At 40.0% G+C, this 14,804-nt stretch overlaps 1 protein-coding gene across 1 annotated transcript in view; it reads left to right on the top strand.

Annotated features, from left to right (window-relative positions):
* The window catches only part of SPOCK1 (SPARC (osteonectin), cwcv and kazal like domains proteoglycan 1), a 229,447-nt gene that overhangs the window by 31,865 nt on the left and 182,778 nt on the right, over window positions 1-14,804 (top strand). The window contains exons 2-3 of the mRNA XM_027682817.1: window positions 7,442-7,450; window positions 10,446-10,491. Coding sequence (XP_027538618.1) covers window positions 7,442-7,450; window positions 10,446-10,491 — 55 coding nt within the window. The remainder of the gene's footprint in view (window positions 1-7,441; window positions 7,451-10,445; window positions 10,492-14,804) is intronic.

Raw genomic sequence — 14,804 nt, 5'->3', positions numbered from 1 at the left:
TAATGTTGTTTTTGGAGTGTGTACTGGGTGAAATTCTCTCTGTGCACAAGCAGGAGTTTTAAATGATGAATGAAGGGCCAGTGGAAGCATAAATAAAAAGCTCAAGGTTTCTGAACTCGTGTAACAGCAGGGTATCACAGTTGAATCTTTCTGCTCACTGGGTTGACATGATTCTGAAACAAATAGTTCAAGTAAAGCTGACATAGTTCCTTAGGGGATCAACCTGTAGCTGATAGAGTGATGTGGAGTTTGTTTGCAGCAGTGCTTTTGGGGTGGGGAGTTCTGGGATTGGTGTGTAGGGTGTGAGGGGTCACTGTCCCCCTCCTTGAGGGTTGGTCTCTTTTCCCAGGCAACTCTCAGCAAGACAAGAGGGCTCGGTCTCAAGTTGTGCCAGGGGAGGTTTAGGTTGGATATTAGAAAGAATTTCTTTCCAGAGAGGGTGCTCAGCCATTGGAATGGGCTGCTCAGGGAAGTGGTGGATTCTCCATCCCTGGAGATATTTAAGAAGAGACTGGATGTGGCATCAGTGCCATGGTCTAGTAACTGCAGCGGTGTTGGATCAAGGGTTGGACTTGATGATCTCAGAGGTCCCTTCCAACCCAGCTGATTCTATGATTCTAAACTAAGATGGAGTAAAATCTTCCTGCAGTGTTGCTGATGTGGCCTTTGCTCACTGGGACTTGGCTACCCTAGGGAAGTATGTAAATTAGAGCAGCTTTTTCATTGCAAATGCGAGACTTTTGGGGCTGAAAATGTCCAGCATGGGTCTGAAGTTGCCTTTGGACAGTGTCCTGTGCACTTCCTAAAAACAAATTCTGCACAAATTGAGTAGTCAAGTGCTGTCCTCTGCTAGAATAAAATAGGGTCAAAGCATATGGGAATCTTTGTGCTGTGGCCACAGCCTTGGCCTTTAAACCCCACTGGAGCCATTACTACACTTTAGTTATCTCATGCCTGAACCAGAATATTTTGTTTCTTTGGCCTTTTTGTCTTACTTTTTTTATTGATTGAGCTAAATCCTTTGAAATATCATTCCAGCAAAAACTCTTTCCCTATTAAAATACTATTACTTCAGCCAGATGGCAAGTAGGAATCACTGATGAGAGGTAACTTACTGTTGTTACTTTACAGCTGACTCAGAAAATCAGTTGCTTAATATTCAGAATAGTCTTATTTAATCATTATAATTAATGAGGAACTCTCAGTAAAAAAAAAAAAAAGTTGTGTTTGTGCATCTCCAAGGATTTTTCAGGAAATGGGCAACAAAATTGGTAACAAAACAGAGTCATGAAGGACTTCACTTGTGGCTGCCCCATCCCTGGAAGTGTTCAAGGCCAGGCTGGGGGGGGCCCTGAGCAACCTGACCTGGGAGGAGATGACCTTTAAGGTCCCTTCTGACCCAAACCATCCCGTGGCTCTGTGATAATTGAATCAAACAGCCCCAAATATTATGGAAAACTTCATCCCATGATAGCTTTTATACTCTGATCGAGGTATTTCAAACAACCTACTGGGTGTTCAAGTTCTTGGTGATAAACCAAGGGAGGAGCTTTGAGGGAGATGCACGTTTTTCACTGGTTTGTTGCCATCAAACCTGCCCTCAGTTTTACATAATGATTTTTGATGTTGTGTTGTGGGGTTTGGGAGTGTTTTTTTTGTTTGGTTTGGTTTTTTGGTGTTTTTTGGTTTTTTTTGTTTGTTTGTTTTTGGGGGTTTTTTTGTTTGTTGATTGGATTTGGTTTTTGGGTTAGGGGTTTTTTTTGTTTTTTTTTTTTTTTTTTTTTAGAATGGACAAAATGCCAGAGACAATTTAAAAAATGAGATTATAAACTGGAATGGAAACTGCACATTTGTAATGGCTCACAGGGGTTCTGATGTGAAATGGGTACAACTGTCTCACACCCTCAGCAGCTGCTTTTGTCCTGGACTGGTTGACCATGAACTGCTTCTTCCTGATGCACTTTAGAAAATTTCAAATATTAGTTAAAACTGCCAAAAGGGCTGCAAAATTGTCCTTTTCAACAGCAGCACAGCTGGTTTGATTTCAACTATTGCAAAGGTTTTTCTCAGCAGTACTTGGAGCTGGGTTTTCCTTGAAGCTGCAAATGGAATACAAAGAAATGCCTGGATGCTCCCAGGGCCAGTGCATTGCTCATGATCCAATATGGTTCATGCAGTCTCTTTCCAGTCATTAGTTATGCATTTAAATAAGTATTTGAAAGACTTAGGACATAGTAACTAGTTTAACTGTCTCTATAGATCTCAGAAAACGGTGTCATTAAAAATCAAAGTTAGATAAATTGATTTTATTCGACTGCTGTTTGTTCCCTCGCGCATTTTGGCCACTGGGATTTTCATGTCTAAGTGGAACATCAATATGATTTTATTAATAACTTTTATTTTATAACTTTGATATTAGGAGAGTTATCACTTTATTTCATAATGAGATTATTCCCATAATGGTAAATTAAAAAAAAAATCACATGACTCAGAACAAATTTCTGAAGACTTCTAGTAAAATAAACCAAGAAATAACTGTATTTAATCACCATGCAAATTGGTTTTCACTGTAAAACAGTTCTCATATGTGAAAGCAGTGGTAGCATTGCATTTTTTTTATATGAATGTTGTTCTCCAGACACAACCCCCAAATGATCAGCTAAAAAGAACAGTGATTATGTCAAAAACAGCTCCTGCAGCTGCACTGTCAAAGCAACAAGGGCACTGAGAGTGAAGTCACATTGCCAATGGCTTTATAACCTTCAAGCTTAATGTGTTTGGCTTTCGAGCTGCCTGAAAACAATTGCTTTCTGAGTGTGTAATGTGAGTTTTTGAATGAAAATTAAGACGTGGAAAGAGTTTAGCCGTTCTCCTTTCAAGGTTTGTTTTCATTATTACCCCCGTTGAGAACGTGATTTATTAACCACACTATTCTCTCTACAAAGACCCTGCAGGGGGCCGTTCCCCACCAATATTTGCAATAATAAACCAAGATAAAGGCACAGTGGTTTTGATAAGTGAAAACCAAGCAAATGATCGTGTGAAAAAAAAAAACAACCCTAGCCCAGGTTCTCACCTGAGAATCTTCATTTTCCCGTGTCAGGCAATAAAACTTATTTTTGTGCATTGGTTGGAACTTTCTAAGGATCAGGAGGGGCAGGGAGTTGGGAATCCTTGTGTGGTGTTAGTCCAGAGAGCAGAAATAATCCTGCTTTAAGGAATTCCACCTGGAAGGAGAGAGAATAGATTTGGGTTTTCTCTAACTCTGCTTCTTCCTTCCTGTCCCATTAGGTGCTATATATATATATATATATATATTTGTTTTATATAGGTGCTGCTCAGGTTGGGAAAGCAGGAATTAACGATTCCCGTTCTAGTTTTTCATCTGCTCTTGGAGTTGGAGCATCAGTGAGTCCTTCCCTTGGGAGGCTCCAGAGTTTTACCTTCCTGGGCTTGCGGGAGCTTTGCAGCACAACCCGGTGTGACCAGAGGGACACACTGAGGTGTGAAAAGCCTTGTGAAAGTGGAGTTAGAGAGAATTATTGAACTCCAGCTGGGCTAAAAGTCTCTTTAGCACATGCTAATGAGGGGAAGAGTTCAGGCAGGAGGGAATTGTAGGTCTAAAGTCGTTCTGGCAAAAGAGAGAGCAAAGAACACTGAAAGCGAGGCATTTTTATGGGGTTTTTTTTAGGTATTTCAGCCCAAGCCAGCCCAGATAACACAGTTTTGTGATTGTTCCAGCCACCCAAATATATGAGCCACGTGTGCTGGCACAGGGCTGTGCTGCAGCAGCTCCTGGCTCACAGCTGGCCCTCATTCATCCCGCTTGGAGCACAAGCAGAGAAAACGAGCATCTGTTTGCCCTCGACACTGTAGACAAACCCTCTGGCTTCGTTCTCATGGATAAACAAAGAGCGGTTTGGGGTTTTTTTTTAAGAAATATTTTTAATTCTTGCTATATTTGTCTTTCTACAAATAAAAAAAAAAAAGAGAGAGAAATCCAACAGAAACAACCAACCACAAAATAGAGCAGCTGGAAGATTTCCATGTAAAAGCCCTTATGATTGAGTTGTAAAGAATGACAATTCTTATTCTGCCTGATGTGGGTTCGGGGGTAATATATATTTTTCTTCCCCCCCCCCCCACACATTTTTTAATTTCATTTTTAAAATTTTTGCCACCTCAATCACTGTGACCGTGGGTAAAGTTAGTTTTGCCTATCACTTTCTCGGCATCGCTTGTGGAAACTTCTGGAAAAGTCTTTGAGTAAAACAGGAGTGGCAAACCTTCTTTCCTGACACAGCACAAAAAACCAACCCCCAGCCAACCAAAAACCCCTTTTAATTTCCGAAAATAAGAAAAACAGTAACATTCTGGGCCATACTAAGGAGAAGAAGTTATTTTTGCCACGTCAGTGGTAGCTGAATAAAAGTCCATGTGCTGAGAATTTAAGTCTTATGGGACATCTGAGATTGCAACACATGGTCAAGGATCTTTTTGATGCACATCTGAGGACTTATTAGGACACGTATTTGTGTGTTTTGTATAGTTATTAATAAACTAAATATCCACAGCACAAGCACTGCTAATTCACCGAGCCAAAGCATCCTGTTTGGATGCACATTCTCTGATTCTTGGGGGAGAGAGGTGGTTAGAGATGCCTTAACTAGAGATGTCTTAACTAGAGATGCCTTAACTCGAGGTCTTAGTGAGCCTGGAGACAGTTCTTGACACTAACACAGAGTCTGGGCACCTTGGGAAATCTTTATTCACTGAAGTATTCAGTGGATAAAATATTTTCTCTTCCTCTTAAGCAAATAAATAAATAAATTACGTGTAATTTGCTGACACAAACTATTTGCTTTTAAACAGGCACTAGGCCTTGGGGAGATATTTATGATGTAGGCTGGGTTGACTTTAGCAAGCAGCAGCTGGTGCTTTAACACTGCTTGGTATTGGAATGATCTTCTCTACTGCAAGGTAGAGAGGCAGAAAATGCAGCTGCATCTTTGTGGAGCTAATTTTAAAAGAAGCAATGAGCTGGTAATTAGCACTTTTTCCAGCTGGTCCTTATGAGGGTAAAAGGTTTATTCATTAGGGGAGGGTGAAAGAGGAAAACACTAAGCAGGCTGCAAAGAGGGGTTGATAAATATCCCAGCTGGAGATACTTAGGAATTTAAGCTCTTGTTGGTGGGATTGAAGATGAGCCCCTCAGGGTTCTCTGCCAGCCCTGGAGTTACTCCTTTTGTGTTGGAGTTTCCTCAGGAGGGATCTGTGATGAGATGTTCCTGATGGCTCTGCTCCCTCCGGGCTCCTCAAATCCCGGGGGATCCTCCCAGACCCCGGGGAAAGAAACCGGGCTGAGCTCCTTCTGAAAGGTATAAAAGAAGGGGGAATTTCTGGGGAATGTTTTCAGTCAGCAGCTCGTTTCTGCTTGACTCATACAAATAAGTTATAAGCTCAATTAATGCGACAAATATAAATATTTATGAACCCACGTAGTTAATGTTTGGCTGTATTTATAAACAAGAGCATCTCGCAAGAGCTTCTTCTTGACAAGTAAATAAAGTAAGTATAGAGAGTGTTTGTGTGTTAAATTAATCATGCTTTGTTAACTCTTCCAAAATATCAAGTCCTCAGTAATAACTAAATCAAAAAGTGACAATAGAGAAGGATTAGTGGGAGTAACTTTAATAGTTATATTTCAGAAGGACACGAAGCTGTTGTTTACCTTCTTAACTGGTAAAATAAAAGAGGATAAATGTTTGGTTTTACCACGAGTTTCATTTTTTTTAGCTGTATTTTTATTGCGGTGATGTGAGAGGTAATGGGAGAGAAGCCTCATATCGATGTCTTGGTTTTCAAGCAATTTCTATTTGCTGATTTTTCTTAGAAAATTGTGGAAATTCAGGAAATTGTGTCAGACCCAGGTCTATTTCAAGGTGTGATTTTTGCAGCTCAGAACTCAATCTGTGAGTTCTGATGCATCTGTGGGTTCTGATCAATGAGGTTTTTTGAGAGTTCTGACTGTTACAAACTTTTTCTGAGCTTTTAAACTGGCTCTTTTCAGTATGCCCTTTGCATACTGAGTTTAAGATATGATTATTCTCTTGATTGACTTTGTTGATGGCACATCAATCTAAGTTTGCTGGATTTGACACCTGTGTATTGAATGACAAAAGAATATTTTGTTCTTGTTAAGAAGCAACCATTCATTATGCATGACATGGATAAATGGATTTATATCACTTCAAAATGCATTTCCTCGAATCTCTTGATTGCTTAGATCAAAATAATAAAAATGCAACAAAGAACTGAGGCCCAAGTCGAGCAATTTATATTTGCTTTTGTATAGGTTTTTTTTCATTTGTTATGATCACAGCTGATTTCTCAGCCAAATTTCCCGAGGGTAAAATCTAGAAGTAGGGTTCCATGATGCAAAGTCATGAACAGAGACAGAGCTGAAAAATAGAGCTCCTGTCCCAGATTTTGGGATTGAATTAGTGGGGTGGATGTCACAGGTGAGCTGTTCCCTGGAGGAGGAGCCTTTCAGGTTCTCCCTTCCCAGCCCAAGCGTTGCCTACCCCAGGTGAGCAGGAGACTTTCTGAGGGGGCAGGAAAGAATCTTTCCTCACCCTACACCTGCTGATGAGAACAGAACTCTGGATTTCCTCAAAAATGGGGTTGGGAACAGTTTGCAGGAGTCAGATTTCTGTTCCTGAGAGGGGAATTTGGATATTGAACCTGTGATGTGGGACTGAGTTGAGCTGAGGGAGTCAGACCCAGGCTTGGCTTGCTGTATCAATTCTTCTCTTTTCATGCATGATTTTAGGTGTGCAGAGTCCCTTCAGTTAATTAAAAGATTGACTCAGTCATATGCAGTCACTGAACCGTGGGCAAAACCTTCAAAGTGTGAATTCCATGCGGGGAGAAAAGATATTTTTAAATATTTGCTCATCAGAAATATTTCTCAGTCGCTGTCACCTGTTGTATTGAAGTGGATCCGTGCCTGGTTTTGCCTTCCCTTCAAAGTCCATCAAATAAATAGGTTTTAAAGTCAGCTAGGAAAAAAATTAAATTACATCTCTCTTGTATCAGGTATGTAGAGATGAGTGTGTGGAAAACCACTTTCTGTTGGTTTTGTCAGCCAAAAGGAAACAAAAGTGCCATTTTTTTTTGTGCTGTAAGAGAAAGAAATGTGCTCGTAGAATGGCATTTGGCTAATAGTGCACAGATAAAAACTGGGTCATGGCAGCACAGGTGGAAAGGGCAGAAAAGAAAGAGAGGAAATTATTTCATTTGTGGGTGAAGGTCATCTGGAATAAGTGATTTCATGTTTAAAAGACCACCAAGGAGAAAATTGATGAATGTTAACATAATTTTATATTGCTTTATTTCATTCTTCTTTTTCTTTTCTCATTTGTAATGCTTCCGTGGTCAGGAAGTTGAGGTAGGTTTTTCATGTTTTAACTTGTAACTATCCATAGAGTGAATAAAAGTATTAACAACATATAATTCATATTACACTTTAAACCCTTATGATCAATTGTTTATGTTGCTATAAATGAAATGTGTTGATATATGTTAATTATTAATGTGTTAACATTAATTAGCATGTCAATATGAACAGAAGGCATGAGGGATTTGAAGCACCTTTGTATCTGTCCCAGTAGAAAGCTCAGAAATGCACAGATTTCTTTCTGTCAGGAGGGTGTTTTATTGAATGGGAACGTTAAATCTCTTTTAATCAAGCTGAATGTATTTTTAGATATAAAAATAAGTATTTTTATATCTATCAATATGTATAGATTTTGAATTACACCCCCCTGGAGTCAGTGTTGTGTGTGTGTTGCTGTACCACGTGCTGCTTTGGTGTTGGAATAAGTGAAATGATGGTGTCCCTTCAGAGATGCTCAGAGTTCCTCCTTCTAACAAAAGTCATCTCAGGATAATGTTATAAATCTGGGCACCTTCCAGAGTGCTGGCACAGAGCCCTGCCTGCTTCTAAGGCAGAGCTTCAGGTGTGGATTTAAATGTGACAGAGGTTTTCTGCTCAGCCCCATCTCCAGGGTGAATTGCACCTTTCTGGTGCCAGAACCACTTGGCTTCAGGTCCTGCTGGTGTTGGTGCTGAAGTGAAACTCCAGTGCTGGATTTTGGGTTGTTTTGGTTTAATCCCAGCCCTAAATACCCTAAATACCACCCAGCTGCTCACCCACACCCCCCAACCCTCCCTGCTCACCTGGGTGGGGACAAAAAAAAAGGTAAAACCCATCAGTCGAGATACGAACATTTTAATAATTAAAATATAATAATAATAATAATGGTAACTAAAAGGAATATGACAAAAAAGGAGGAATAAACCCCAAGAAAGACCCTACAATTATCCCCAGCTCTGATCAGCCCCTCCTTGGCCAACCCACCCGTTTCCACACTGGGAATGAAGCTCTCCAGTGTGGAACATCCCTTGGGCAGTTTGGATCACTTGTCCTGGCCATGCTCCCTCCCAGCTCCTTGTGCAGCTCCTCCCTCAAGAAACATGGGAAACTGAGAAGTCCTTGGCTTGGAGAAATCACTACTCAGCAGCAACTCAAACATCAGTGTGTTCTCCCCATGATTCTCATCCTAAATCCTGGCTGAGAGGAAAATTTAGTTCCATCCCAGCTGAAACCAGGAAAGTTGTTCAACTGGCATCAGTTATTTTGAAGTGTGTTGCTCTAATGTGTGTATAGTCATTATTTACTCCTATAAATAATAATGGGTTTTATATATTGAAAATCTCAAAGGTTTTCTCTATTCGACTTTTCAGGCTTTTTTTTTTTCCCCCTCTATTTTTCCTTGTGTGTTTTCCACGTTATCTCACTGTGGTTTCAGGCACATTCTAAAATAAACATAGTTTTGATTTTCAAAAAAGAATACTAAACAGGTCTGCATGAAGGAGGAGGAATAATGGGTTTACAGATGAGATGGCTGTTTTGTAGGTATTTTTGTGAGGAAGGTGCATTTTTTGTAAAATATTCCTTTGACACTGAAATTGAGATAAACCCCCTTTCCAACCCTTATTTCAAAACTGGCTCCATATGCCACCAGCATAAGAAATCTTTCTTGGGAGTTGAATTATTTAACAGTTTCTGATGCTGAAAACCCAGCAGCAAAGCAACAACTTGGGGGAAAAAATGTAAGCAGGCAAAAAAAAAAAAAAGAATATTTTGTTGCTGGAAAAAAATTATTCTGCTAAAAAAGCTGAAAGCACATTCTGAGAAGTGATTAATGCTTGGTGAATTTAGCAGTACATCATCATCAATTACAAAGCATTGCATAACCATGAGGGATTTGTGTATTAACAAAACTGTGGAATTCAAAGGCAAGTCTGTGATTCTATTCTGGTGGGAAGAAAAAATATAGATAATTTTGATGTATCTGAAATAAATGGTGAATAATAGTCTTTGGTGTTACTGTGGGACGTTATCACTGTCCATGAAGTCAGTATAGGTACCAATTGGGGAAAAAAAGCACATTTCCTCCTGCTTGTCCTGCAGAATAATTCAACCCAGCAGGCAAAGAGCAGGAGAGCAATCCATGGGTTTCCAGGCTGTCCATGGTGTTCACAAAGTTATTTACTCCTATAAATAATAATGGGGTTTATATATTGAAAATCTCAAAGGTTTTCTCTATTTGACTTTTCAGGCTTTTTTTCCCTCTACTTTTTTTCCAAGTAGTGCTTGTCCATAGGCTCCATCTCCTGATGTTCACTGAGGGCTTAGAGAGGCCTCAATCCTTCCTTAACAGGATAAACTCATAAAGTTTGACTTCCAAGTCTCCAAAATCTCCCAGGTTGAGTTGACTGGACAGCAGAGCTCGTGAAATTCAGTGGGCTGGAGATAAATGGCAAACAAAGCCCGATGGAAGAAATAATTTAAGTGTCTTATTGCCACTGATGGGTTTTTAGTTACCCTCCTGGCAGCAGAAAGAAATCTTGGTGCTGTTCTGGACAGCTTGATGAATCCATCTCTTCAGTGGCATCCCTCAGGAAATGAATATAGAATACTGGCTATATTAAAAAGGAAACAAAGATTAATATGCAGAAAAATATCACAGGGTTATAGAGATTTTCTGTGCTTCCTCCCCTCAAATCTATTATTCTGTTATCACGTCCTCTCAGAGAGGACACGAGTGAGATACACAGAATGTGCTGAAACTGAGATAAAAACTGGGCTTGAATCCCAGTTCTTCAGGACTAGGTTGGACTGAAGGAGGGGAAACTTTGCCTTCAGATAAATATTTGCCAAGTACACAGCACAACTTACCTGATTTGAGCTGAATATGTTGGGATCAAAAGATGAGCTGAATCATTTGTGGTTTAGTTGTGTAAAATTGTACTGAAAAAAAAAAAGATTATATTTCATCTGAGTTTTCTTTTTTTTTCTCTTTTAAATCCCCATTTAGGATGATTATTTCAGAAACTGGAATCCAAACAAGCCATTTGATCAAGGTAAAGATAGTACATGTTGTGTGGTTGTCTTCAGCTGTTTTGTCATATCCCCATGTGGTTTATGCCTCTCTTCCCCTGTCTGTCCTGTGCCTTAGTGAAGAGTTATATTCATACATCTTAGTCACAGTTTGAGGTGGTTTATGTAGAAGGGTTTGACTCATCTCTGTGTTTTTCCACCATGTTTTTTAATCCCTACCCATTCCAGTTTATATTTACTGGTGATATGTGTGCCCAGAAATATCCTCTGTAACCATGAACCTCGGTTTAACAGGCAATTTAAACCAAGTATCTTCACAGCCATTTTCTTTCTTGTTTAAGGCTTTGCTAAATTAATGTCATAAATGTAACTGCTGCATTTCCTAACACTCAAGGGGCCAATTCTTTGAAGCCAGTTGTAATGTATGAATTTTTCAACAGAAAATTGGTGTTGTGTATATGCTGCTGTGTCAGATGTGGGTTCTGTAAATGACATTTTGCACTTTGTTTTGGTGAGTTTTTAAGTTATGGCAGCAGCTTCAACAATTTCCAGGGCAGCCACCAAACAACAGGGGAAAAAAAGCAATTAAATAATACTCTAATTGTTGTGTCCAGTAAAGCACTGGAAACAACAGCCATACCAGGAAAAAAAAATCAAAATCATTGAAGTGTCAAGGAAGAAAATAGTCATTGGAAGACTCTGAAGGTGCTTTTAAAAATTTCACTTTATTTCTACATTTCATAACCAAAAACATTCCTTGTATTGTCTGTGCTCACAGAAATATCACTGGGGGCTTAGACATGTTAGAGCTGAAGAGTGTAGATTCTCTGTCTTTATGGAAATGGAACTTCAGTGTCAAAGGCAAGGGGAAGTTGCTGCTTTTGTCAAGACACAGATCCACAGAGATTTTCAAAGGCATTTGAAGGATTTAGGGTTACAAATCCCATTGACTTCAAATGGAACTTATGCTCCTACTGCTTTCAGAGGCCTCGTGACCCTCTGTCTTCCCAAGGGGGAAAACAAAAAAAGGTAAATCCTGGCAAAGTGTTGCAGGAAGATTTTGAACTGACATGTTTTAAAACTGTCTTGTTCGTTGTGTTGTTGAGGTGTCTGACTCTGGGCTAAACCACAAATCGTTGCAGAGAATCTAAAGCCACTCATGGATACCTTGAAGGGATACAAACAGTCATGTGTCTGCTGAGGATTCCTGTCACTCTGGAAAGAAAAGGATCATTTCTCTCTCAGTGTAGGATTTCTCTGACACTGTGGATAGTTTGTGGTCTGCAGGATGCAGACTGAGCCTTGCACTGGGATCTGTGCACTGCTCTTGCCTCCCTTAAACCTTGCAAATGGGTTTTATCTGTCCAATGGATCGTTCTTTTTGACAAAGAGGTCTCCCCTTTTGGCTGTGGTAAAATTCACCCCCATTAAAACATTAAAAGTTGCCACTCAAACCTTTTTAAAAAAAAATCCTTACAGAACTGTTGATTAGTTTATATATAATAGTTTATATACAAAAAGCATGTGAGCCTTTAGCCACTGATCCCTGTGTTTTCAGCCAAAAAATAAAGAGAAACCACATGTTGCTGCTTTGGGCCTTATGCATCATATGCTGACAAGACTAATCCTCAGTTTATATAAACATGTAGGTATGTATATGTGTGTAAATGTATATATATTATATAGGAGCATATATATAGAGAGAGTGGCATTTAAATGGACAATGCTGAGGCAAAGGAAGGAAGGGAAGCTTTCTCTTTTCCAGAATTTTGCCACCAGAGGTTTAATTTCTGTAATTTTCCACACAGAGAAAAAGAATAGTCCAAAGAATTTGTCCCAGATGTTTTATGTAGCACAAGCTGCAAGACAATTGTTTTATCTGTTTTTACTTTTCCATTCTTCCTGCCCTGATATTTTTCCCACCTTGGTCCTTTTGGCTTTGGGATGTTTCAATGCCCCTTATGGTCTTCTCTGTTTTTGAAGATAGAAAAGCTTTTATTTTGTATCCTTTGGGTTTCTGAGATGCAGGGAGCCTGTGCAGATCCTGTGGTGAGGAGCCCCAACGTGCTCCTGTGAACTCAGCAGCAGCTCTGTGTTCTCACCACACAGGTGTTATGTTGAGAGATACCCTCAAAGGCAAATTTTAACATCACAACACCAAGGTTCTTCTTAGTGACTGAAGAGAAAAAAACTTCTCCAGTGAGTGACTGACAGCAGATTTTGGGGTTTATAAGAAATCCGAGTCTGGTTTCACCAAGGTAAAGGCAACCTGTGTGAACACCCCCTCTTTGGGACAGGTTTAAATGTTTGAAATCTGCTTCTCAATTCTGAATTTAAAATAATCCTGTTCGAATATTCTATCTATGAAGTGTTTACATGGGGGCAGGCTGCAGAACCACACTGAAGGAGCAGGGAGGACAGGGGTGAGAAGCAGCTGAAGGAGGCTGGGACCTGCCAGAAGGGATCGTGCCAAGGCAGCTGAGGATTCAATGTTTAATAACAGATTTAAAAACCAACAGTAGTCAGAGGTTTTGAAAGTCAACAGAGCTCTGCTTCTAGGCTTGAACTTAATTTGCATCTTTTAAAGAAGTCTGCTGGGTCCAACCAGCTCTGTGTTCTTTTCTAACAAAAAGCCAGCTTGATTCAGCAGGTTGAATGATTTAATTACACCTTGAAAAACAACAGTGGAATGAAGCTGTCTGCTTTCTGCTTGCAATGGGCAGGGAAATGCCTGTGTCTCAAGCACAGAAATACCTTGTTTTGTAAGAAAGCATCCATGGCTTTCACTGAAACCACCTCTAGGGAGTCACACAGGTATCTTTGCAAAACAGACCTTTCCAAGGAAAGTCGTCTTGAAATGGTTCAGCTGCAGCTCTGAGGGCACTTGAGTGATCAGAATTTATTTTGAGCTTAGCTACCAGCCCAGCTTTTTATTCATCTTTAACCCAAGAAAAAAACAATACAAAGGTGAGCATCTTACCAACAGGGCCCAGCTAATGAGGCATTTGGGCAGCAAAGGCAGGAGAGCACGAGCCTGGAAAGGATTGCGGGTCATTAATATTGAACTCCATCCTGCCAGAGCTGCAGAGGCAAGAAAGCAGAAGAGTAGAAGGGGCAGGTTACTCAGGATTTTAAAATATGAATCAAAGGGTTGGGTTTTTTTTTTTCTTACAAGGTCATTTGAGAGTTCTTGGCATACTTTCCTAGTCTTCTTCATCCTCACCGAAGAAAGAAAAGAGGGAATCGGGGGAAAAAGTTTAGCATAGAGTTCTGCAGTCAGGGATTTTGGGATGTGTGTGATATTCTGCACCTATTCAGAGTTGCCAGAAAAATTAACTCGTTCAGCCTTTGTGGATTATTTGAAGTGAAAACTGTTAAATAAAAAAAGAAGTTTAAGCTATTGAAAATTTCTGCTTAAAAGCCACCCCTCAGTAGCTGTAGTAAATTTTTCTAGAGACAAGTAGGTGTTATTATTTTTTTGTCTGATAGGATACACAAATAAGAGTACATTTTGTCAGCTTTAAGGCTGCTGGGAACAGTTTAAAATGCTGTCCCATTTCCTTGCCTTGGGGCTTTTTTTTAAGCATTGGATACCCAGGACATAGGAACTGTGGAAGTACCAGGATGCACTTTGCATTGGAGATGCATTAGCTCTGGATCCAAAAATGTTTAAACCATCAAGCTGCCATTATTATTAACAACATGGGTGTAAATGATGCAGTAAGAGAGGGGAAACTTGATTGTGTTGAGCTTTTCCCCAAATCTGTACCTAAAACCATCCACTGAACTGTGGAATGCTCTGTTTGAGGAGGTGTTTCACCCTTTCCATTTGGACTGTGATTTTTTTTTTTTGGTAGCAATCCCAAATGTTCCAAGCTTCTGGACTTCTCAGGAGAAGCAGCTCCTGGTTAGAAATAGTCTGAACTTTCCTTCTTGTCTTCCAGCCTTTGTCTTTCTTTTCAATCTCTCTTCCAAATCCTCTTCCCTGGTCACTGAGAAATCTGCACAGGGATATTCCTTCTCAGGGCTTTCGTTATCTGTGCTGAGGGAAGAGGGAATGCAAAAAGTTCAAAATATCCAAAATCCTTATTCTGCTGTTCTGTGTGAAAATCTTTATCTGCCTGAATTGGACCTGTCAGTGACTGGCTCTAATGTCAGACACACTCATGGAGACTCCACTATCATCATTAATTAGACATGAACTCTCATTTCAAAGAATTCCCCTTGAGCACTAGAAGTCTGAAATGGCAAAACACCCTCACTTTTGAAGGGGAAACACTGCTTTTGAGTGGATTGCAGCCTCCAGCACAGCATAGCCTGTGACTTTCACAGTCCA

Source organism: Neopelma chrysocephalum, unplaced genomic scaffold (assembly GCF_003984885.1).
Source record: "Neopelma chrysocephalum unplaced genomic scaffold, ASM398488v2 Primary Assembly neopelma1_63, whole genome shotgun sequence".
Classification (NCBI taxonomy): domain Eukaryota; kingdom Metazoa; phylum Chordata; class Aves; order Passeriformes; family Pipridae; genus Neopelma; species Neopelma chrysocephalum.
The sequence above is the reverse complement of the archived record's forward strand: the minus strand, read 5'-3'. Positions and strand labels throughout refer to the sequence as shown.